The sequence below is a fragment of the Cyphomyrmex costatus genome, unplaced genomic scaffold (assembly GCF_001594065.2).
Source record: "Cyphomyrmex costatus isolate MS0001 unplaced genomic scaffold, Ccosl1.0 scaffold141, whole genome shotgun sequence".
NCBI lineage: Eukaryota > Metazoa > Arthropoda > Insecta > Hymenoptera > Formicidae > Cyphomyrmex > Cyphomyrmex costatus.
The window spans coordinates 448,626-476,186 of NW_017275402.1; the positions used below are offsets into that span (position 1 = coordinate 448,626).

General features: G+C 34.0%; 1 protein-coding gene across 2 annotated transcripts in view; it reads left to right on the plus strand.

The window, feature by feature from the left end:
* The window catches only part of mdy (diacylglycerol O-acyltransferase), a 104,050-nt gene that overhangs the window by 25,611 nt on the left and 50,878 nt on the right, over positions 1 to 27,561 (plus strand). For both annotated transcript variants that reach the window (XM_018551521.1, XM_018551523.1), the window contains exons 4-5: positions 10,478 to 10,530; positions 21,199 to 21,307. In XM_018551521.1, coding sequence (XP_018407023.1) covers positions 10,478 to 10,530; positions 21,199 to 21,307 — 162 coding nt within the window. The remainder of the gene's footprint in view (positions 1 to 10,477; positions 10,531 to 21,198; positions 21,308 to 27,561) is intronic.

The window sequence follows — 27,561 nt, forward strand, 5'->3', positions numbered from 1 at the left end:
GAGTTATTTATTTCGTTAAAGAGTTCTTCTACTATCAAATAATTTTTATATTGTGATATTATTACATATTAGAAATATAATATTTGATTTTCTTTATGTCTTTTTTACACAAAAACAATGAATAATGTTTATAAAAATAGCATTGTTTGAAGGTAAAATTACTCTTGAAGTCGTTCTAAAAGAAATTCTTGTATAATTTCCATACAATTATTTTCCTAATAGTTTCAATCCCCAGTGCAGATTGAACCCAGGCGGCTTACGTCGACTAAGCCGCCATGGAGGGCTGCATCATTTACACATAAGGGAGCGTAATGCTCATGGGAAACTACGGCTAATAGTTCCCATATTTTAGAATCTACGCCGAGCGCCGTCGCTCCTACCAACGGTAAATTCGTTTCCTTTTTATATAACCAACCCGACCTTGTTTCTGTCTGCTCTTCACGGAGCCGGATAGGATATATTTCGTTACCCCTATTTTGTGCGACCCTTCATATAATAATTTTCATAGCGAGCTAGCCTAAATTACCTTTTAAAAATACAAGGCTCCTCGTCGCAACGGCCGTTTAGTTATTAAAATATTAATTATTCGAGTATCAGGTATTCAGTGAGTTTGATCATTATACAGAAGAGGAATATATTCTTTCTTTTTGTGATCTACGGATCTATTTACTTTGGCATTATTAAAACTTTAGTCACGTTATTTAAAACGGAAACAACATAAATATTATAACTGTTTAAGCGGATTTCGATAAATGGCTACAAAAAATGTTGGATTTCAGAACAATATGCTCGCAGTTAAAGCTTTTGTTGCGGATATTTTTCGACAATTAATGCAAAAACACTGGACTAATAAAGCTATGCAGTTTGTTACAAACACGATGAGTATTTATAATGTCTATTTTCTGTAGCTAAACTAATGGTTGAACACTTTTAGGTTAAGTCAAAGTGAGTTAGATATACAGTTTGATATAGGAATAAAAACAGACCTGTAATCTTTAGTTTACATATTTCTTTACCAGATGCAGTTTTTGATTTGTTTGATTAATATTTGGTGAGTATTATTACACTTGTATTAATATCTTTTAACACATTTAATACGTATTTAATGTAAAAACGGAAATGAATATAAAATCATTATTCATTATCGGAATTATTAATCCATTTATCTCTGTGGTCTCTTTCGCGTTTTGTTTTTTTAAAACAGATTTATGATTTAATCATAACTGGATCTCATCGAAAACATTATTTAAAATAAACTTTCTTAGTGATCATATATGCATTTGTCCCAATTTCAATTATAGGTGACGGATGCAGGTCATCTGTTTTGAAATAGAAACCCGTTGATTTAACAATGATGTCGTGGTAAGCACAAGAATAGAGAGTACAAAAGAGCTGGATAAATACATCGTTTCACTTTTTGCTCTTCGGGTTTTCGCCCCCAGGGTTTCCAGGGTAAGGAAATGGATCTTGCCGGGGAACGTGTATGCGGCTGTCCGTTCAGCGGTTTTCCGGAAGTTCCGGGACGGGAAGTTCTAGGGTTAACTTAAAGTTAACTATAACTCAATGCTCGTAGCCCTTGCGCTGTATAACGAGTCCGGGACTAAATGTGAAAGGGTACGCCGGCCAGCGACCACCGACCATCTAGCCAACCGCCATGATAGCTCACTGGGTTTGTTCTCATAACGTCTGCAACACTGTCGGCGCCCAGCCGCAGTGTATCTTACTCTCTGTTCGTCGAGTGTTAAGACCGAATCCGGCGAGATTTGCATGCCGTGCCTGTGAATTTCACACCCCGAGCGCTAGGAACAACCACGCTGAGGTAAAGCAATTAACGATGTCCACCATAACTGTCAATCCCCCTGTGCCGCACGTTGTAATGGCATTTCGCGAAAGAATTTACTACTGAAATACGTATAATGATCTCGTCGCTTGAGACTACAATTAGATACAAAGCGTAAACCGCGGTAAATTGTTGGAGAATATTATTCAGGAACTGCTACATTTATCTACGTAAAATGAATATTTTGACGATTCTTTTTTCTTCTTTAGCTTCCCCTTTTAGTTTTCTCTCGGAATAATTGGTTCACATGTCATTTTACGCAGACGGTTTTCAGTGAGTTTTGCATTCGGCTTAATATTCGAAACAATTATCACTTTTTTCTCATCTCTTATCCAAACCGCTATCAAAATTACGCAAGCGCCGCGAATGAATTTCACGAGAGGTAAAATTTTAAAAGGACCGACTGAACCAGGCGTGGGTATGAGAGAATTGCCGCGATAGAGATCGCTTTCGCGTTAATTCCGAAAGGCGAGTTTTCCGGGCCAAGTTTTCACGCCGGGTGTGATGTTATACGTTTCACCGTTCCTGCTGGTCATTAAAGCGCAGAATGGGAAACGGAGCAACGAGTCGTCGTATGAATTACTTAATCCGCGCACGAGCAGCACGGCGTGCAAGTAACCGAATCAAATGTGAGATTGCCCTCGCGAAATCGCCTCGCACGCGTTCCCTATCTGCACATCTCTCCTGTTTATTGCCTATGCGCCTCGATCCAGCTAAACGCAGACTTATTACAAATGCGCATCGACCCAACTATTATGGCCTCTTTTTTCTATCTCTCCACCCGTGCGTTTCTGATCAGAGATCTGGTGGCTTCTCGTCGTACCATTATCTTTCAGCATGATTTTCTTTCTCGTTACAAAAATCAACATGGATAGGGAGAAACATCGATATATAGAACGTAAACTGTACTATTAATCCATGCATAAAATATTTCGCTGAAAATTATTTGGGGCAAAAAAGTACATATACACGAAGAAAATGATTTTGCTAAAGTATCAAAAAATTTAGCTAGATACAGATTTTAAAATAATTCTGTTATTGAAAAGTTTTTAGATAGAACACTCAAATACAAAAAATTTTGTCATTCTAACAATTAGTTTGAATGTTCTAAAAAAAACTTGAAAATTTTGATTGTCTAACAAAATTATTTTCAGATCTGTATCTAGTTCAATTTTTAAATACTTCAGCAAAATCGTTCTCTCCGTGTACGAATAGACATCATTAATTAAAAATTGAATAAGCGAATTATTAATTGAAAAAATAATAGTTTTTGAATGATATCAGAAGACCATTTTGAAACTTACAGACAGAAGTAGATAAAGTATGAAAAATTCAGCTTTCAGAATTCGCAGACAGACTACAGACAGCGAGAAGTACACAGATAGAACTCTGTAAATTTCAACCCGTATGAAGCTGACCCCCTAATAATAAAAAAACAATTTTTTTCTTCATGCATTCGTTTGCTCATCGTTTGCTCACGAATGCTCAGTAGGAATTTTCGTTTGCTCACCCTTAGTTCAAAAGATTTGTGAACAAACGATGAGCAAACGAATGCATGAAGAAAAAAATCGATTTTTTAATATTGTGGGGCCAGCTTCACACGAGTGAAATTTCTATTCACAAGATTTTCTTCTGCAGAAATTTTATTGGAAGAACTTCAAAGATTATATACATAAAAATAAATGTTGATAATGTTTACTTCATTTTGGTGTATTTGTTCTATTAATCAGGTACAATCATAGATTAGTCAGAGAACTGTTTAAAGTAAAATAATGCCATGGGATATTAAGAATATTACGAGTTTTTTCATGATCATAATAAGATTTAGAGGTAAAAGGCTTGGAAAACGTCATTCTGTGCCGCAATCGTTTCAGAATTGCGTTTATAAATCTCTTCTGTGTGTTGCCTGAAGACGAAAACAGGGTAGCGTCGGTTAAAGCTCGCGGAAGCCCCTCCGTTCGGGCGACGGCGCGAGCCCACTCCTGGATTAAGGAGGTATAAAGAAAGATAGAGTGGAAAAAGGACTTGTCGCGGTAAGGGGGTGGGAAGCGGCGACCTGGAGAGTGAAAAGAAAGAGTGAAAGAAAGGCGGCGTCGTGTATACGTATATCTATATACAGAGTCCACTAAAGTCGGAAGACGGGGTATGAAAAGAGGCGATTTTCCGTCCGCGGTTTATGTTGCCTTTTTATTGCTAGTCAGTAGCGCGGCGGCGACGCCACCACCGCTACCCAGAGGCATCGTTGAGAGTAGCTTGAACTACGCGCGTCGAGTGCTAATTACGAATAATTATGAGTGCTAATTAAGACCCTCCTTTGTCGAGATGGCACATGGCTACGCGTCAACGTGCAATACAAGCGCGCTTTTATGACCAATATAAAACCCTGTGTTAACGCTCGAGACGTCATAAAAATAATCGGTTTAAAGTTCGCGTTAAAAAAGCGGTTTAACAATAAATTAAATGCTTTTCAAACGATACGTGTAATAGTTATCGCTTTTCCGTAATTAAAATTTACACGATTTGAATATTATCCATTGACTTATCGTCCATAAATCGATCTTTTATTCACGCTCGAATGCTCATGCAATACCAGCGATGAAACGCAGACAAGAATTGAATTAATAAAACGGAAATAATACCGACTTATTATTGAAAGAAGTATATCTTGCAACAATTTTCTCGTTAACTTTAATTACTGTATTAGCAAAGGGGGTTGAAGACGCTGCAAAATAAGACACGCCACTGCGCCTACTCGGCGTCCGGCGTTTATCAAACTTTCATGAAACGCGTTGAAAGAATGTCGCCAACTCGATGTCAGAATCTAATTAAGATCCGCCCCAGACGGGATTTTATCTCTCTTTCTCTCTCATCTTCGCCATCTCGGACGACGAGCTTTCCGCGAGCTGCGCCGTGTAACCGGGCGTCTTCTCGCCCGACGCGGCGACTCGCAGCCGCCCGAGACGCTTCAGGAGAGATAGGAGAGACTAGAAAAAGTAAAAGTCTTAATTAGTTAGCGGCTGAGATCAAAGATCGGCGGCTCGTGGATGGAAGGTCGATTGCCTTCGAGTCCGCGATGTACGGCTCGCTATCATTGTCTTTTTCACACCGACATTCGTGTGTTCGACTCTCGCTCTTTTTCTCTGCTCTTTTTCTTTTTTCCTTCTCCGATGAAACCTCGGAAAAATTTCATCTCGTTAACACGATGGCATTGTCGTTATGTGGCAGATTACCGTAATCCGTTAAGGCATCATCCTTGCTTCACGTGAAATACATGTGCCGCAGAGGTACTTTCTTTCGTTTACATTTAGCTTTTGACACGGCAAAATTTACAGATACGAGAAATACTTCCCTCTTCTGGAGGAATACATTTTTTGAAATAAAATCGACTCTCCGGACTTGTCAATATTGTAGCACACTGTTCTTGCTATTAGTGTCTATTCATTGCTATATTCATCGCACTGCAATTACTTTTATTTTTATTTATAATTAAGATAAACTAACCTCAAAATATTTAATTTTTGCAAGCATAACGCATGCTATTTTTTATGATAATATTTACTTGTTTAATCATTAGACATGCTTACATAAATATGAAAAGTTCAAATTTACTCTGCAAATATTCAGATGGTGATTTAAGTTAAAATGCGAAAAATAAAATAAAAAGCGACTTTGTTTTCATACAAATTCGGTCATATTAAAACATTCAATGTGGATTACAAGTTTGAATGTAGCCAAAAGATTATTATGAATATAAAAATAACAGTTTTCTACCATTGTTTTCTCTCCTTTTTTGCACATAAAATGATTTTTAACTATGGCAAAAATTTTTTTATTGCATCGATACTTTTATTTACTTTTCTATTGGATCTTATAACGAACTGCACGACAAACACTAAGAATAAACAAACACATTGCCAAACGGATCGAAATATTTCAACGATTTTTCGATGCTGACATTTCCCTGGCATTTGTGCAATAAAATGCACTCGGAGGTCGGCCGCGCAATGCCGTTTGCAGCATTGGAATCGGCGTATCATTTTAACGGTGATCGTCCATCATTCGTAAATCCAGCTCATTCCCAACGTGAAACAAACCCGTCACACGTGAAACATTGTTTTCGGGATATCAAATGGAGTTTAAGGAGATCAAAGAAAAAATGCATAAGTCCCTGACGAAATTACGCAACGCAATCACCGCGGCTCTGTTTGCTACGCACGATTCGTCTGTAGACCATTAACCCCCCCCCCCCTCTCTCGTACCCCCCCTTCTCTCGTCAAAGCCATTTTTTCCTCATATAATTTCTCTCGGATGAAGCGAGCTCTGAGAGCTTTCGCGATCATGCCCCGCGGTCGGTGTGAAAAACTGGGCGAATTTCCACGACGAAAAGGGTTCCATTAATATCTATTAGCGAGCCGTGCTCGACATCAGCCGGATTTATACATTCCCCGTTGTTCCCCTCGCCATCCTCCTCCTCGATTTCAAATCCCTCTTTGAATCTCCTATTCACCGGTATATCGTCGAAGAACAGAAAAAAGATACAAGAACGAGCGAAGGAAGAAAATCACAGAAGGTTCTGAAATATGAGACGTCATTTGTTTTCATTAATTAACGCTAAATTAGAGTGCCAGACACCGAAACTGATACATTTTCCGCTTTATTAATATTCCGACGCCATAATCCCTAGCTCGCATTCACCATCAGTTTTCACTTTTGCGTAAATATTTCGTCACCTATTCTGTTATGAGGAAGTCGAGAGGAATTTCGTCGCCTCGCCATACTTCTCAAGTTCTATTTCTGAACTTCTGAACATAGATCGATTGAAAGGGTTTACAAGTTACACTTGGAAGAGACGCAACAAAATTTCATCAAAAGTTTTGCAGACAGCAAGTCTTTTTAAATTGCAGGATGTTTCAAGTTAGAGAAGACAGTCTAATGACGATTCTATTTTTAATTTTACAGATATATTCTAATTTTATAGATGTGTTGTGCAGATGTAACTTTATATAAAATTTTATTTGCTGCAAAATAAATTTATTGATGTTATAAATACTATCTAATAAACTTATTATTAAGGCAATTCGAATATTTACCGCAACATTAAAAATTTTTAACTTGTGCTTATTTAACCTCTTTTTTTTATATCTCTGTGTATTTTAAACGTTACATAAATATAAAGACGCGATCAAGGTATTTTTATTGGCGTATCTTATTCACCGTTTGAGCTAAAGGGATTGTTTTCGTCGCTTTATTTCAATCCTCTTATCAAAGCGGCCGTGCTTCCAATTTCCCGGGCGCTTTTATGCACTTTGAACGATGCGCTTAATTCACCGAATAAACGCCTCCGTGCTTTTTCTCTCGTACGGCCGCACGCTCGTAATTTGCTCGAAAAAGCGGCCCTACGACTCATCCCTGTCGAGGCCAAAAAGCAACGGTGACTTGCGAAGCGTATTCGAATTCAAAGGGTTCGTAATTAATCGACGTGAGCATGTTGTAACAATCGTCTCTGAACTTTCGTCCATCACCCCGAAATGGGATCTCGAATTTTCTTTTATACACACACGTCTGGCAACGAGATTCAAAAAATAAATTAAAATTGGCATAATGGAAAACTGAAAAAACATTTGCGCGCACAAGAATAAATGTATGCATGTGTGCGCATTGAAAATGGTATTAATGTTTCACATTCGTTTTTTTATTTCGGTTTATTATACTTTTCGCAAGTGATTATTTTTCGTAACGCATTTGTTATCGTGGAATAACATAACAGCGGAATATATTGACACTGATGTAAATTTCAATGCACGTTCCAGTAGACACAAGTAAACGGGTTTGATAATCCTCTTGCGTAGCATTTGTTGTCATAAATCAAATTAACGTAGAAATTCGTCGGGAAAACGTGAAAACGTTTATTCAGCTGTAAAGTCATAATAGCATCATATCGGAGTATATCATAAAATAGTAAAGTCTCGAATAAGCTTCCAGTCAAATGATTGAAAGAATATAAAAGTCGCGCGCATACGATTCATCATAATTCTAGCGCGATGCATTTATAATTAATTTTGCATTTTATTTTACGGTAAACCCTACGTTGAAACGTCTGTCTCATTAGCTGAGAATTCTTTTAATAGTGACAGTGACTTGACTTTCTAGTAGAATGACGGAGAGGGAGAGTAGTTTACATGACACAGAAATTACTGTAGAGCCTTTAATTGTGACTAATGCTTTCTTAATTGCCTGATTTACATTTTGCATGCTTTAGCGTGCGACTTCTTTTCTTTGTTAACTAAAATTAATTTGGGATTAGCATACCAGAGCTCAGCGCGTTCACGTACTTAATAACAGCTGCAGAGGTAAAAGTACTCGCGTACTGTTACTATTATGACATATGATACTTGCGTGTAGTTGTATTATATATGACTTATGTAGATAAATATATGCGGGATGTTATGACTGACATATATCTTATAGTAACATTTTTGTGTTTGTTATTAAAAATTTCATGAAACAACCACATTATTCGTCGAAGCTGTTTACATTATTGTAATGTAAATCGATATTTAATTTAGAAGTGACTACAAAATTAATTAAAATATTTACAATCAGATTCAATAATATTAAAAAGATAGAACAATTCAGGATTTTACTAAAATAAAGATTAACATATATGTTTCTTTAATAAAAGTTTCATTGTTTGATGTAATAACTGTAGTCACAATGTATATTAATGTATTTTTTCGAAGTCTCGAAAGAATTAGATATCTTGGAAGTACAGCCAATGTTTTTATTAAAATGTCATAACTTATATTATCAAAGTCTTTAATGCCGCAGGCGAATGCATTTTCGGATTTCTTCGCGCAGATCTCCTCAACACGATGCTTTCGCGGTTCCCAATTCTGCGAGTTTGCCTATCACCCGGTTGCATCTCTTAAACTTATTTAAGTTCCACCCATATTTTATCCCGAAGCGGACGATACTTTGAAGAATACGACGAACCACTCTCGCGCGGTGAAATCTTACTGGCTACAGCGACCGCTATCGTATGGCCCATTCGCGTCGAAAATCCACGTAATCTTCGAAAGCGTCTCTCGATTCTGGAAACGATTGCGGGAAACGATAAGAAGAATGGCGTAAAATAAAAGAGGAATTTTGTATTTCGTCAAATCCCGCTGTTAGAATCGATTCTCGAATAATCCCGCTTAAGCGTAATTTCGTATACGATGCGAATCCGATTTAATATCGAACGGTGGCTCTTCGCTTACAAGTGCGAAGTGTATAATCGGATATCGTCTCCATAGTTACATGGAAAGAACGATTTTACTGAAGTATTTAAAAATTTAGTTAGATACATTTGAAAACAATTTTATTGGATCATCAAAGTAATTAAAATAAAAGTAATTATGTAAAACGCTCAAACTGATTGCTAAAATGTTAAAACTTTTTGTAATATTATTATCACACTTGAACATTTTACATAATTATTTTGATGGTTCAATAAAATTGTTTTCAGATCTGTACGTAGCTAAATTTTTTAATATTTCAGTGAAATTGTTTTTTCCATATATGATCCATTAATACACTCTTCTCTCCGCGTTGATTCTTTTTCATACATTAATTTTTATATATTAAAATTACTTTGTTTCGCAATATTCCGTTTTTTTATTTTAATTGCAATTTTAAATTTTAATAATTTTAAATTACTAAAAGTTATATGTACACACATACCGAGAAGCGTATTTCAATTTTTTTTAGGAATATTAAAAATTTTCTTTAGATATGTGAATTGTCAATATATTCCATGTCGAACTAACCTGGTATTAAATTAAAATCCAAAATAATTTTCTCGAAATAGATTTTAAGAAAAATATTAAGAATAAATAAAAATACTTCTTTTCCTAAAAAAAAAAAATATTCTTTTAACGAATTAAAACCATATTAATTAAAACCATAAAAATGGATCCATAAGTTGCGTCCTGCAAATTCAGAATGTAACATTTTCTTTGTGCACACTAATGAAAGGTAACAGTAAGACACATATGATCTGCGATAAAAATTTAGACGAATAAATGATTACATAATATATGCATGTTCTCATTCCGCAGAATTGAGACTGAGGACGATATTGTTTTTCGCGAGCTCCGTGTGCGCGTACGTCGGCTCGACGCCCAATCGTACTTCCGCTTTATATCGAGTGCTATTTTGGATGATTTATCGACGAGACGCTTTCGTCGCTGCTAGCTGGATATCGGCTCTTCCTCCCTTTTTTTTATGTCCTCTCCCTACCGAATGCATCGAAAGCGACGCTCTCGATCACTGGCAGCGTTTATCCTCGCTGCGCAGCCTTCGCCACGCTCGCTTCTCTTCCTCTTACTCTTTCTCTCTTGCTCTTCTCTCACTCTATATCGTCACTCCGAGTGACAAGCCCTTGTCACTTCCTCTCTTCCCCTCAGCCAGGTCGACACATTTCGACGTTCGGCCGATTTTAAAAAAGTGAGAAAAGGAAGGTAAAAGCTCTCTCTCTCTCTCTAAAAGGAGAGAATGAGAGCAAAAGAACAGAAAGAAGCGACAAATTTGCGAAGGGAAAGCGACGTAAAGCCGTATAATCGATAAACGACCTCTTTCGTTTTATTTGTTTTGCAGATTCTACCGTGCCGGTGGGCCTTTGTCTGCTGATCGAGAAAGGACTGTCTGTGGTGAGTGAATTTTTCTTCCAAATATTTTGGTATACATATGTATAAGGGTCGTACGAGCGGAAAGTGAGCAAATCCAATATCCGGGTAATCGACTGAACGATAGTCGCGCGATACCGCAGCTCGTTCGACAAGGGAGGCGTTACATTGTAATTTATTGCCCCTAATAGCGTCGACGCTTTTGCATTGTATCGATTGGAAATAAAAAAAAATCGGCGAGGTTGCATCACCAACAGCTTTGTAAAATTTTGCGTTGATTAATTTATTTATATTCTCTTTATATAGTCGACAAGATAACCACTGCAGTACTGTAATCACTCACAGAGATTTTTATTAATCTGTATTGATATTACGTTTTATTTAAAGCCATATGCGAGCACGTATCTTAAAGTATTTTTATAAAAAAATGATTAAAAAGAAAAACATTGCTACTGATTTAAAATATAAACTGTATACCTAAGAGAAAATATTCCGTTCCTATTATATTGATTATTATAAATCTGATTATATAATTGATGAAGCTTTTTTTTTTTAGATATATGCCTAAAATTCATGTTTATGTAATTTTTAAATATGCGACTAATTAATTAAATTATGTTTTGTTTAACGTGGATTTTTATGAAGTCAGAGCGAGACTTGAGTAATAAGCAAGCAAATTGCACTCTGTTAAATTCGTTCGCGTATTTCAGAAATAAACGCGTTCAAGTTTCGTTTTATAAAGTCCTAGATAATAAAAAACGAGAAAGAGAATTCTTGACTTGTAGGAAAGTCATCTCTCGTTCGCTTTTTCGCTTCTTGTAACACCCGCAGTGAGCATCGAAGAGCAACCAGAAATAAAGGGAAAGACAAAGTCAAAGAGAAATAAACACAAGAAACGGAGAAGTGCATTGCACACTTTTCACCTTTGATAGGTTATTTTTTTTCTTTTTTTTTGTACAGGAACGGAGAACTAAATAATATAATGATATGGGGAACTTGCGACAAGTAACTTTCTACAACCAAGGAAAAGTACTGAAATAGGGGAGACATTTATTGCATTTTCTCTTTCCTTAAGCTTTCGCTTGGCGAACTGTCGATGAACTGTCGAGTTGTGAAATATTTCTGAAACATTGCTATGTGTCCACGGCAATAAGAATGTATTTTATTTCATAAATTATTCTAATCTCTCTCTTTGCGACGATGAAAGATATATCTGTTTACTATGTCTATACATTTTATCATAAAGTATTTAACCTTTTTACTCAGCTCGAGCATTTTTTATGAATGTTATCTATTATCTAGTATTATATTTTTTTTATCGATAAATGGCATCGATAAAAATCGGTGTAAAATTAATTTGTTTCAGCTATAAAATATTAGATCACAATTTTTCTCATTAAAGATAAATGAAATTTTGAAACGATGCTTTTTCACAATAATTACATCATCGCGGTTTAATGATGACGTTCTTTTACTGTCTCTTTGGACGATCATTACGACGTTCAAGAATACTGCTCAATTGAAGTTTGCGGACAAATCAATTCGATCGATTTGACGATCCTTCGTCCAGCAGATAAACGTGGCGATATTTTTCCTGGTGAAAGTCGACGATGCCATACATAGTGCTTTATCTACACCGATAATACCGGCAGGGGTTTTAACATCGAATCTCTCGCACACTGTTCCCTTATCGCCATGTCGTAAAGGTCACTGGCTGTTGAAACGCGTCCGATTATCGTCGCAGCGTGAAGTTGCAACAATTTTAGTCATCACGTGAATTAACAACGGACTTTCCTGTCTCATGCAATCATTATTCATTTCTTTACATGTTCATTATAAACGCTTAACCCATAATATAGAAATGTTACTAATTACGTTGTACGATAATTTCGAATGTCAATCAAAAAGTTGCTCTAGATTAAAGTAATCGCGGATGGAGACATAAATTTTCGATTGTTTTGCGTAATAAAACTCAGTAAAATTGCAACATTAGAAGCAGCAATCTATCAGGTTATAGGAATAATTAATTTGGGCAAGGACGTATCAATTTATATTCACATTAATATTCTCTTCTATGTAGTGAGTACAACGACATATACATGCTTTCGTGCATATATGCAATTACTTAACGTGATGTATAATCAGTTCGATACAATTCACAATGTCTGTTCAAGCGTCGAACTCGATTTACTGATCTCCTTTTCTGAAATGAAATCCATTGATATACAAACGCTACTGCCGATACCTCGCTAGCGCACGCAATAATTACTCACTGATTAATAGTCGGCCGCTAATCGACTAATAATTCGGCTAATGACGAACGCATAATTACAACGTTGTATGAATAATTCGGTTAGAGCGAAGTGCGCAGCCCCCGTATGAATAATATATAGCAAATTAATACTCAGAACTAATATATACATATATGGTATATATATCGCGCGCAGATAACTTATGCTCTCGTTTTCGCATGTATATTTTCACCATTTACGTGATCGCGCTTATTCGAATGAAATTGTCGGGTTTTATTATGCGACCTGCACGTGCAATTCGTACCGTTTAATAATTTAAACACGTAGTTATCTGATGGCATGGAAAACTTATCGGCCACGTTCGTTTGCGAGTTGCATTTTTTAACTGCCGTGTCAACCGTGACAATGATATGCGATGCGTTAGTAGTGAAGATATGATGACGACTTTCATGATAAATGTATGCAGTTTCGGAACATCGAGTCCAGGCTTTATTTAGCAGTAATGCTTTGCATTTGATTTTATTAAATAGATATCGTAAATAATTTCAAATAACTACGTTAATAAAATAATTTTTATTTATAAATTCAACGAAACGGTGTTGCAACAATATTAACATTTTAAAATAATAATATTATTATTGAATTAATTGAATATATCAACAAAATTTTCTTAATAAATTTTTTTAAGTTTTACTAATATTTATAAAAAAAAATTTTATAATATATATATAATATATCGTTACTAATTTTATTAATTAAAAACCTCTATCTGTATATCTCTATCTATATTAAGTTTGTTTTGCTGATTCTATTGTTTTATTTGTACAGAAACGTAATGGTTTATTAATTGTATAAATTTTTAAGCTTTCAATATGCATCTATCTTTGTATCAAATTTATGGTATTCTTTTGTATAGCATAATTGGGTCAAGCGCTCAATAAATATTTAACCGGAAAGCATTTTGTTTTCCATGGTTTCATGCGGATGTTCGGTGATCCTCACGAGTGGATATTAATTTTCAATTCATGTGATACCGTTTATCCGTTACATATTTTTTGAGTTTTATTATTTTTGATAGATATGCACTTTTCGTTTTTTATTGTTAAAATTTTTATTATTAAATTTTAGGATTGTCAAATCACAATTTTATGTAATTGAAAAAAATTATTATTTATAATAGAGAATGTGAAGACAGTAGCTACAAATCAAAATAAAATATAACTTCAAATATATATATATAATGTTGGCCTTTTATAAGCTTAGAATAATTGTACACTTTATTTTGTGTGTTTAACTCAAACTATCATCTTATTATAAATATATAAGTTTTTATTCACAAAAGAACAATTCAAGGGCTAAGAGCTAGTTACGTAACAATGATCGTTTAATTTATTAAAACATAAGAATAAAATGATTAATGTTTCCACCTTTCTCGTTGGAGTCAATAAATTAAGATAATGAAATTAGTCGTTGAAAATACTCAGAGTAGTAAAACAGTGATAATCTTATTAAATAAAATGTTGAGAGTCAATGAATAAGAGAGAGAAAAAATGCAAACCGGTGATGTTCCACATCGGTGATACAGTAGTTATTTTCTTCAAATTGGAGCAAGATGCAAGTAAAGTAAAATAGAATCAGTGATTTCGACAATGACAGATAACATAAATTACACTACATTACATTATGTTATCTAACATTGTCGAAATCACTTGTTCTATATTACTTTACTTGCAACCTTGCTCCCATTTGAAGAAAATAACTACTGTATCACCGATGTGGAACATCACTGGTTTGCGTTTTTTCTTATTCATTGACTCGCAATATTTTATTTAATAAGATTATCACTGTTTTACTGTTGAGTATTTTCAACGACTAATTTCACTATTTTAATTTATTAACTCGCAACATTAAGATAGGACATAAAGAATATTGTAAAATAGATAATTTATAGATTTCCAATAATTTTACAATTATAATGTATTTACTGTAACATTGAAAATGACCCGATTGACATCGAAACGCTTGTAATCTCATTTTATTTTATATTTTAAATTAAACGATCTTTGTTACATAACTGGCTCTTTTATGTTTTATACTTAGACAGCCTTATTATTATTTATTAAGTTTTTATTACTTTATATATTAAATTATGATAATATCTAACAATAAGTAATTATTTAATATTTTAGTTTTTATTTTTCGACTCACGATTGAGTATTCTAAAGACGTTCGTTGATAATTTTTAGATCTTATATTTAAGAAGTTTTACAATACGATCTTAATATACCAAAAAATTTTTATCAGTTTTGGTATCTCTGTTATGTTCACCGCGCATATGCATAATATTGCTTATTATTTTGTTAATCTTATACTGAAGATGACTCCAACAAAGGTTTGAAATGTCTGTTAGATTTAATTTTTATAAATTGTTTTTTTAATGTTCTCTAACGAGAGTCATTAATTAATACATGGTGCGTTGAGAGACGCTGTCAGCGCTATTCCTGTCATTCTATCTTCGTTGTTTATTAGATGTAAAACAAGGATAAAATGACACAAACAGCGCAAATAGCGTCTCCCTGAATGTATCTACAAAATTTATTAAACAACTCCCTTTCGCGATAGAATTTTTTTTCGGTTTTCTGAAGATCTTCCCTGCATCCTGTATCAAATGAGTTCCGAAGGAACTGTAAAACTGCATTTTTTATGAAATGTACCGTTAGTCTTTAAAGGTAATTACTTCAGATACAAAACTTCGCAAAGTACGAGACTATAAAACAAGAAGTTTTTGCTGCCAGGCCTGTAGTGCGCAACGCGGAAGCAAAATATTTTCCGGACGAGCGAATGTTTCTCACCGCGAGCGTCAGCGTTTGTTTCCGCGCCATAATAACTTGCTGGTGATAAATCACGCTCATGCGATACTTTGTCAAACGGGTCCGACAGCGCGTTTAAATAATTAACCTTTTGTCCTGGACGGGTGTGTAATTTTTTATTGAATCCTATAACAGCAGCCAACTGCGCTATCGCACGGATGAAATACCGTGATTCAATATTGTGAGCGCTGTGACGACGACTGTGATTTATATCCTCCTTTGTAACGCATTTTGTTCTGATAATTAATCTCGTAGTAATCTCACATTTTGTATATTCGCAATTATTTCATTCAGGCTCTCTTGCTCTTTATAATTCTGCCCTTTACTGTAAAAGCAGCGCCCTTTTAGACGCTGTGCACGTTTATATATAATATGTACATATATTGATTTCGAAAGTAATTTGAAATGAAAACAAATCTCTACGCATATTAATATTTTTATGGAAATTCAATTTTTACATAGAATTTTTTATACTTTTTCATTTTGAATATAAGATTATAAAATTGTGTTATCAATAACTTAGTTGAATTTTATCAATCCCATCATCTATATCGCAATAAGAGAGATATATAAACTTAAATAAATCATTGCAGCATTTATTTAAGTTTTTGTTTATTTTACCATAAAAGCAAATTACATTTTGCTATCAATATATTATGTACACCAACGTGTCAATGATTTACGCCCATCAGAATCCCGTATATTTGCAACCGAGCACGTTGAAAGCCCAAACAGAGAAACATGGTTGTTTGCTTAATAAAATACAAAATTATAAATATATCAGCGCAGAGTTTATATCACCATAATAATTTTCCGCTATCTTTGCACGTTTCATAACATTTGCAATGTTTCTCGTAGTATTAAATTGTTTACACGGATATTTACTAAATGAATAATCTTTCGCGCAGTTATACGATATGTTCCGTAATCATAAAATAATTTAATAGCTCGTTCTGAGAAAATTGTCACGAAAATATTCTAGTTATAAAATATTAGAGCGCAATTTATTTTTGTGAAACTTTACACGGTATTACGAATGTTTCGAAGCTAATAATTTCAAAAAAAAAACTTATACGTTCATAAAATTATTAAAACTATTCTCCGCATTTACGAAATATAAATTAGATTTCACGTCATTTAATGTAAAAAAAACATGGTGACAGTGAATGTCAAGAGAGGAACAAAAAAGGAAACAATTGTTCCCCTCTTTTGGTATAGTCTACCACCAATATTACCTTATGTGTCATAACTACTAAGAGTAGTTGCTTCTTTTGTCTCTACAAATTAGCTTAATTAATTTTTAATGATAACATTGTGTATTGCTTTGAATTTTTTTTTTATTACACGTGGGCCTATGCGAGAGATGTCACCTACCGCGGCGTTTCGTCCCGGCCCCCACTACTGGACTCGTCAGTAAGGCATTGTAGTGGGAGCCTGCCTTAGACGCGCCTGGGGGGGTCCTTAGATCGAGGGTCCATATGATGAAAGAATTGAGTTCCGAAGAACCACCCGATCCCGGCCAGTTCGTTCGTCCAGACGCGCGTACGGCGTAGTGGGGGCTATCTAACGGGATTGCGTGAGAATGATAAGGATTAGATTATCGAGGACAAGCGCGGGATGTGGATGTTCGTTGTTGCTCGTTGTTGCTCCGTTGTGTGGACCGTATTCAAATTATATCCAGGTAGTCACCTTTTGTCACTTTTTGTCCCTTGTGAGCCTATGCGAGTGTTGTCATATCTACCGCGGCGTTTCGTCCCGGCCCCCACTACTGGACTCATCAGTAAGGCATTGTAGTGGGAGCTTGCCTTAGACGCCTGGAGGTCTTAGATCGAGGTTCTATATGAAGGGATTTCGCGTGTCTCGAATACATGCGAGAATTGACGCGAGTCTCTGGACCTCTGGTAGCGGGCAAAGCTGCTAGATTCTGGCTTGCGCTACCATTTGGTAGCACTTGGTGGGGATAGCTGCGGTACAAGATAGAAAGAGGATTACTCACTAGATAGGTACTCTTTCTATTTTGTTCCGTAGCTACCCCCACCACGCGCTACCAAGCCACAACATCTTTTTCTTATATAACTGACACAAAGTAAAAAACTTTCTTATATATATATATTTATACTTCATGTTTTAGATTAAAGATACAGTTAATTTTCTTTTCTTTATTTTTTTCTATTAGATTAATTATGCTTACGACATCGATATTTTTAATTAGAAACTTACATAGAATTAAAAGAAGATGGTTTAATTTAATCAAGATTGTATGCAGTAAATTTAACTTATAATAATTATGTACTTTATATTTTATGTAACGTTGAAAATGACCCGATCTGAGTCGAAACGTTTGTTTTTGTAATGTTCATACCATGATTATTTAAATTAAAGTTCTTCGTTAAATTACTTGGCTCTTTACCGTCTTTATATTTATACTGTAAAAAATTTAATTATTAATTGGTATATATAGATGAAAAAATAAGGAGAAGATTGGCACGTTAAGATAGATTTATATAATATAATTATTATTAGTGAGTTTTTCAAATTTAATGAAATTTATTATACGACTAAAATGTTCTCATATTTGCTTGTACTTATGTTTACATATACCTGCATATTAATATGTTCCGTGACGGATCAAATTTTGTTATTAAAATATTATATTCTCGTAATATTTTTAATTTATAATGCTTAATGTAATATAAATTACATATATAGCAGTATTATTTCTTATTTTTTACTTATAAGTTCTGTGTGTTCACATATATAAATGTATCTCTTAATGAGAATATTTGCACAAATGATAAGTGATAGAGAGTATATTCACAAGATTAAATGATCTGAATTTAGTAATCTAATTTGTTTTAGAGTCTATTCATTTTAAGGTACACTGTAAAAAATAAAATGTTAATTTTAACGCAAAGACGAGTGGATTTTCTGAGACATGCAAAAATGTTAAAATTAACATTTTTGTGTTAATGTTAAACATTTTTGCATGTCTCAGAAAATCCACTCAACGTCTTTGAGTTAAAATTAACATTTTATTTTTTACAGTGTAACGGATAGGTAAAGATAAAGGATTAATGAGATGTCGTATACGTATATGTATATTTATTACATAATATTACATTGGCATTAATTAAATGTATAAATTTATTTAATTATAACTAATATAAATTTTTTCATGAATCCGTTATATTAGTATAAAAAGTTATTTTACTATGTATACTCATCGATCGATGCGCAGCGACGGAGTTATCAGCTACGTCGATTACGATGATTCTATAACATACAAATGTAATATTCAAATTAAATCAGAATTCAAAAGACAATTAATCTTTTAAAAAATATAATTTTTGAAAAAACTCTTCTCTCTTAGATACAAGTTTTTAAAAAAATTATATACTAAATTTTCCTCTGATCTTTTTTTAATCGAATAAATGTTTAATATTATATTACTAATAATTTATGTATAGATGGTAAATTACTCCTAAGTTGCTCCGTCGGCGCCTGATATGCCTCTTCTAGACCTCCCTTCTCTCAGGATGTTTAAATTGTAGTTTTTTTTTCATGTGGCACTCAGTGGCGAAAAACACTTATGGATAATTGCAATCGGGTGCAAATAATTAAGATGAATTAATTATAAATAAAAGTTTCTCGCACGACACTGTACATTCCCGTTTAGAAAATCCGTGATAAAATATCTACATATCTCGTTGGAAGCCTGCACTTTAAATCGACAAATAAGTCGAGAAATCGAATGGGTCTTATTGTTAGAAAAAGTATTTTAATCCGATTACTTGCACGCCATTTCCAAACGCGACGCATCACGACAAACTGACTGCGATTCGTTTATTCATTTAAATCGGTGGCGTTAGCTTCGTTGGGTTTTTAGATATTGAGCATTTCCGTTAAGATGTATCTGTGAAAGGACAAAAAATCAAGTACAAATTAAATAAAGATACTCGAAAAAAGGAATATTGAGCACATGTAACTGCTGCACGAAACATTTAATACATAATTGCTAACTATTTATAATGATCGAGGAATGATAACGTTACATAGATTTATCACTACCTGTTTTAGTATTGTTATGTGAATAGAGCGATCTTTTATACACAGTGACGCGCCACATAAAATCAAATACTAAGACCGCATGCCAACCGATTTTATTACACACACATACCATACGAATATTTAATATTTTATAAAATACATTTATTCTGCTTCTTTTGTATTAAATTTAAAATCAATTTTGATAAATGTTCGTCGAAGAATATCTTTTAATTCAATATATAAATTGATTTCAATTGTTTGTAACTCAGAGATAGTGTATGTACATATACGAGTATATACATTATAATAAATACAATATTATTTAATTTACCAATGCTGTAATGGCTATTATCACTATTATACTTTTCGGTTAATTGAATTACTTATTTCAGCCGTTTTTCGAGTGTCATTCTTTTATCAATTCAAAAATGAATGAATTATTATCGATCGGTTTTATTCTATGTATATTGTTCCGCTAACTTAATCTTTCTTTAGCGGAACATTATTTAAAAAAAAAAAATTAGTAGAGCAACAAATTTTTTTTCTTTGGCAACTTGTTAGCAACAAACGAGCAACAAATAAAAATGTTAGTTAAAATCGATTCTGTTCATTTTGTTCTGTTAACTTATAAGACGTCTCTAAATAGCTCTTGGCTATACAGCGACGTGGTGACGCAATATAACGGACATTGAGAATCGAACAGTTCTACAAAAAGTTTAATACGTTCAAGCTAAATTTAAAAAAGTCGTTGTATTGTATCATTCGTTCGATACGTAATCGTTTGGAACGGTTGGCGGGTGACTTTCATCTTGGCACTTGTAATTCCGGCGCTCTGTATTATGAAAAATCTCTATATTGTCATTCGCTCAATAACTGTCGAGCAGTTAGACCATGGTGCGGCTGCTCTTTATTTTTCGAGTTGTAATCTCAGCAAGTACGAAAAAATAAACGATTCTTTACTTGTGCGATTAACTTCTTTAATTATCTATATATTATATACAAGCTATTTATTGAAATATGTGCGTATATTAAGCAATTTATTCATTAAAAATAATATATATATATTAGAGATATAGTTTTTCAAAAGATGATGGCTGTAAGTTATTAGAAGTATGTTATTTCAGAGATAAAATTTATTTATGAGATAGATATTATTTTAACGATGCTTTATAATTGAATAGCATATCTCTTACAATGAAATACAAAGAACAAGAATATATATTCTATAAATTTTAGCTATAATTTAAATATCAAGAAATTTTATTAGGGTACATATTTCACTCAATTTTTTTAGCTAAGCGTTAATGCGCTGTGAAATATTTTAATACTTTCTAATATAAATTGTAAATTCTTCTTTGCATTAAGTAACTTGTGCAGAAAATGCTTGTTATATAGAATTTGTTCGTAAAACACTGCGTCCATCATTTTAGCTCCTTCGTCGTCATTCTATATTGACGATGTTGTATGCTATACGCACTGTATGCAAGCCACTTCCTGTTGTAACTCTTTATTTTCTGTCGCAGGATATCATAGCTCATGGCACGGGAATGGTGTTCCACGTCATAAACCTCGTTGTGATGGTACTGATGCCGATGGTGGTCATCCACGTGAAGGATTCCGGATTCAGCTTGGGTAAGCGCCATTTTACGTATCGTTTCACTTGCGAATTTTGTGCACTCGTATCCACGATACTACTTATTTGATTATTTACGTAGAGCGGTCGGGATTTGATTAAAACAATTTACATAAGTAATATTTTCGTATTACTTATGTTGTGATTGGAATGATCACCGTACTCATAAAGAATTGCAATTTTATGCAGTCACTTATATGTATATACTGTGACTTTTGAAACTATTTAGATTTACGTATTCTCGAGCTTTATATAAATCCACTTCTTTTTATGATATACAATTAATCCGTTTGCACGTCACATTTCTTTTCTGGTATATGCATTTATGAATTTTATACATATACGAATATATCATTCATGCACAAACGATTTTATCAAATTATGTGAAAATTTAAGTAGATATAGATCTGAAAATAATTTTATAGAATTATTAAAATAATTGCAGAAATTTTTAACATTCTAGCAACTAATTCTACATAATTATTTTTTTCTAAAAATTTATCTTTCAGGTCTACATCTAATTAATTTTGTAAACGATTTAGCAAAACCACGTATTAAAAGCATTAATATTAACAAAATTTTGTTTAACAATGTATATAGACTTTTGTTAGACACATTTTTTTCTAATTACATGGAATGTCACAATTTACTGAAAATAGTGTCATTATACTTTTAAGAAATATACATTTTCATTAGGTGAAAGATTAAGATATCTAGGATTCTAGGGTATTTTAGACTCGACGCGCCACCTGCTAATGGCAGATTTCTGAAAATAAATTATTTTATAATTCAATATACAGGGCGTTTCAGACTCGATGCATTTGCTAATGACAGATTTTTGAAGTCATTTTGAACCTTCTAACACCATAATGTTCAGGTTAAATATTATTTTGAACATATTTAATAATAAATATCAATAATTATAAGTATCAGTAATTTTATCCTCACTTACGTAATTTATATTGTTATTAACAAGTATATGTTTGACATTTTGGGATTAGAATTTTCATCTCAATATGACTTCAGGAATTTGTCATTAGCAAATACGTCGAGTCTGGAACATATTGAATTATAAAATAATTTATTTTTAAATATCTATCATTTCTGTATATATTATATTATGGCATGCCATATTTATTCTCGGATGAGAGATCTATCAAAAATTCTATTTAAATGCAATATGTACGGTCATCCACGCAGATCGATGTGCCGCGGAGCATCCGCGCCGCGGAGGGTCGTAGAGTTCATATGCAAATGCAATTACTTCGTGCTCTCTTTTATCTACAACTTCATGAGTGTTCGAACCATTCGTCTCGTGTTAGCCTATTAAGACAAACGGTTGTATTAGACATTTTAATTCACAGTTTCCAATTTTTAAACTGAGAGCGCGAAATTGTGTATAATCTCATTACAGTGCTCATCAATTAAATCACAGATCTAATCACAATCTTATTCTTTTTCCTCGGATTACGTGTCATAGCCTCTTTTTGTTCGAAGAAAAGTAATTAAAACGTAACTACGTTTGCGAGCGCTGAAGCAGCACTTTTGTCTAATTAAAGGAATTTAAATTAATTCTTTTGGTGCAGACGCACTCTGTAAGCGAGCGATCGATTCGATAGGTGTATTGTCGTGCGCGGCGATCTAATTTAGTTTTTCATTCTGAATGACGAATAATCGCAAAGAAAACGTCGGAACTTTATGGAAAATCGTCTGGACTTTAATTAAAAGATCTTTAATCGCAGTCGCCGGGAGGCACCGAGCGTAATAAGCCAGTGTTCTTCTGGTAATTCTGTTTGGCATTGTAGTTTTTAATATTCTCTGTCATTTACATATTTTATGTAAAGATACAGATAAATTTACGTAAATGTCAATTTCTTGAATCAAATGAATTTAACGTTCTTTTTCTTAGTATTCGTTAGAATGGTCGAAGAAGGAATCTTGCATTGTCAACTTTATATTATTACCGAGGAGTATCTCAATCATTCTTTTACGACGCTTTAAAAGGAGCTTTTGATTCTGTCGTGATATTCGGCTATCAGTAGTTTCTGATGTGGTCGATAGTAGGATGAGAGAAAAGATTGCCGATTGATCGCAGTTTGGATAAAATGAAAAAACGCGAGCTTGCGGAGAATAGAATTGTTAGACCTCGAAACATTGACAAAGAAAGATTCTTTTGCTTTACAGAAGATACATTCGTGTTGTAGTAGAGTTAACTATGTATGTGTGTGATCTCATTAGGAGCCTTGCTTCAGTTTTTAATAGATTACCTTTACTTTTATTAGAGAATACAAAAAAAAAATGAACGAAAATAGAAAATTGAGAGATTTTTTTTAAGATCGAGAAAGTAATATCATTTCTCTTATTTCCTTATTACTATCTTGGTATCAAAATTTTTGATATAAGTGCAAAATATCCAAGTTTTAGTTGTTATTATAAATGAATATTCGCGAGAACGTTAAGACATTAAATTGTGAATAATTTGAAGTTCGATCGCAGAAAGTTTCCTTAGTCATTCTTTGCAGTCGCGATTTCACACCAGAGAACTCTCAGATTGAACGGTAATGGATGACAATGAAACATCAAAGTTGGATCAAAGCTTTTGAACTTTGACAGGAGAACATATGACCTTCTATCATCGGGGATGCAGTGTAGTCGAAGGTGAAGGATCGTCATGCTTCAAACTTCGCGAGATTTACTTTGCCACTACGAAACTGGAAGTGTTACTGTTCTTGCGGATATTGGACCATTTGAAAACTCCTTATCCTAATAACTGCGATGGTTATAAGTTAGGTTGCGTAAACTGATTACGGAGTAGTAACTATATTACAATATTCTCTATTAAGAGATAATAATATGAAGAAGTTGTGTGTGTTAGTAAAAACATTTTTTAATTATATTAATAGGAGATACAGAAGAAAAGTTAAACATTATTATAACTATAAAAAAGCACCAGGAAATGCTTTTATATAAACGCACATTATAAAATAATTATAAGACAATTTATAAATAATTTCGCGATAATGATAATGCTGTAAAAAGTTTTAATATTTTAGTAATCGATTTGAGCACTCTATAACATAATATCTTTTTGCGTTGTTTCCACATTTTACACTCTTTGTTTTCTTTCTCTCTTTATCATCAGAATATATTATTTATCTCTTTTTAAATGTAAAGGTTTTTAAAGATTTTAAACAAACAGATCTAGTTATTTTAATGATTCAAATAAAATTACTTTTTATCTGTATTATCTAACTAAATTTTCAAGTACTTTAGCAAAACTGTCCGTTTCGTATAATATCTTAATTAAAACTGCCATTTTATTTAAAAGGAAGTTTCGTACATGTTTGCATACAAGCAGGATAAAATATATGAAAGCACTTAAAGAAACAGCAACAGAGGGATGAGGAAGAAGGGACGTTTCGTCAGTCGCATAGAATGTAATATACTTAAAAAGGAAGCAGTTTTCGGTGAAAATCTAGAAAATCTTTGACGAGCGTCCAAGAAATCCTTGGAGCCTTATTCTTTATTTTTTATTTTCGTCCGTAAATCGTCGGGGACGGGTATCTCGGGGGAATCCTTGTTGGCGTGAATGCATCTTTACATCTCGGCTCGCGTAAAGACATCAAGATCCCGGTGTCTACGAGTGAATACACTTTTGAGTATATACGTTCTCGTATACATCGTTTCGCACGTTTGAAGGGCATCTTGGGTAAAAGAGCGACAGAGGAGTACTTCCGGTGGCGCAAAAAAAGAGAAAGAGAGAGACTTCCTGTGAAAGAGTCCGGATCGTCCAGACGCTTGAACCAAAGCCACTGCACTTCCGCTCGTAAAGCGCATTCGGGACTACGACTATGGGAAGTTTTAAGAAGCGCTTAGGCAGTCTAAACTCATGTGAATCCTTGCCTTTTGTACCACTGCGGTTTCGAGATTCCTCTTCACGTTGCCTATATAAAAGGATTTAGTTGTGAATTTTTCTTAATGCCGATATATACATTATTCTATTTATATAGAAAACTCTTTTTAACGTTATAATTATCTTCGATTTATGTATGACATAATTATTCTGCTATCATTACAGTATTAGACTTTCATTTTAATAAATAATTAATCTTTCTGCATTTGGCAAGTTACTTATAATTAGTTATTAGGAGAATTATTTAATTTTCTTGATTTTGCCTGGCCTGTTCTATCTAAATTGTATCGTTTCACGTTATATTTCGACAATCATCGTGCCACGTCCATATGGTGATTGTTTTTTTTTTTTTTTTTTTAAATGCGAACGTCGAACGATTTAATTCTCCCGGTCGGGTTCCTCGTTTGGTTGAACGGCGAGGTTAAAACACGCAAAAACTACAGAGAGAACTGAGGGGTGCGACACGACACGTAGCACATTGCCGTCGACCGCCGTAATCACGATGGTCGATGCGAAAGCATCGTCAACTATCGGACGTCGAATTTCGCTCATTCGGAAGTGCTCCTACACCGACAGACGAGCGTGCTGTGTTTTTTTTTTCTGTTGATACTGCGAAACGTGACACCCGATAGAAACGCGACATGGACATCCTATGACCTTTCAACTAACGCTCTTTCTCGCTTCTACGATCTGCCTGTCTGCGCCTCGTTGTCGCTCTTGCAACCGCACTCGTCCATCCGCACTTTCCCATGCAGCAGATACCCGCAAATGCAGTAAAAGGCGTCAAGTGTTTGCCGCACAGTTAAGTGGTACCATATTGTCGTATAGAGAGGGTCCTCGCCTTTGGTTCGACGATTGGGCAATGGGAATACGTGTCGATGTAAACACAATCGCATGTCGAAAGCCTCGTTCACCGAAAATGGAAGATCATATAATAGCAATTGTGAATAACAATTACAGTATTGAATTTACTAAAAACATTTTTCATCAATAATGTGTATTTTACGGATATTTTACATTTGTGACAAATATTTCTATTTAAAGTACTGTATGTGCAGAATTTTCGCGTCGGTGGAAATTGATTCAGTAGAAAAGTCGGCCGTTGATCAGACATGAAAGAAAACCTGTGCTATATCGATTTCTAATTAGCGCTTCTCATTCTCTCTCAACTTATAAAACAAGCAGCTATGCTTTACTTTACACATTTGTTGACTAGATCCTATCACTATATATTCAATAAAATTATAATTAAATTGACTTACAATTAGATGTGCATTTATAGATAAAACGTTTTGTTTTATTTCAGTGCTGTAGTTGTTGGCTCGATGAAAACGAAACATTTGCGCTTGTATGTTACAATTTATCTCAGACTCCATCATCAAAATTTAATGTATTTTAATTAAATTTTGAATATATTTTAGTTAAGAATTTTCTTCTATCTGGTTTGCTCTCTGACATTAATTTACGCTATTTTATTCAAATTTCTAGCCAAATTATAAATGACAATTATATACGGCAACATTTAATATCTAAATTTTCTATTTTATGTTGAATTTGTGATATTATGCATCCTTAATTTTCGTTATAATTTTAAGTGCAATTTTCCCAAGTTTAGAATATTTGCTTTTCCTGGATTTTGACCGCTGACGACTATCTGGCTCAGCGCAATAATCTCTGCACACCCGACACGAGCGCGAATCTAGTCACTCGAAATTACTGGTCCACCCTCGCGGTATTTGCAAATTCTTGCTGCACACTCTTCGCGGCGAGCTGTCACGAGCAAGCGGACATACTCGAGCGCGCATATAATGTCCGGGCGTTCTAATAATTCTCCACCTCCGCGCTTTCAATTTTACAGTTAACTCATAAATTCGTTTCCGAAGTGCGCACTTCGCAGTCATGTGTTCAAGTTAACTCACAAACGTAAGTCGACGCTATTACTAATACAAATTACCGAGCTGCGAGAGGATTAATATTTATTATATATGACTATTATATCACGGACAACGATAAACCAACATAGGCTGGTATTTATAGTCAATTCTTATATTTAAAATACGTCTTAAATACCGTTTTAAGACGTTTATAAACCAACGACAACCCCAACGTCGTATTATTATAATATCTTGAAATATTATTTAAGATGGTCTTGAAATAAAAATAGATTATGAATATCGGTCACAGACGTTATTCGATGTCAGCCTCGACTGACAGCCAGTGAATGTATATTTGTGCATGAAAAGAACGATTTTTCTGAAGTATTTAAAATTGTAGTTACGTACAGATCTGAAAATTAATTTTGTCGGACCATTGAAATAATTATGTTAAAAGCGCTCAAAC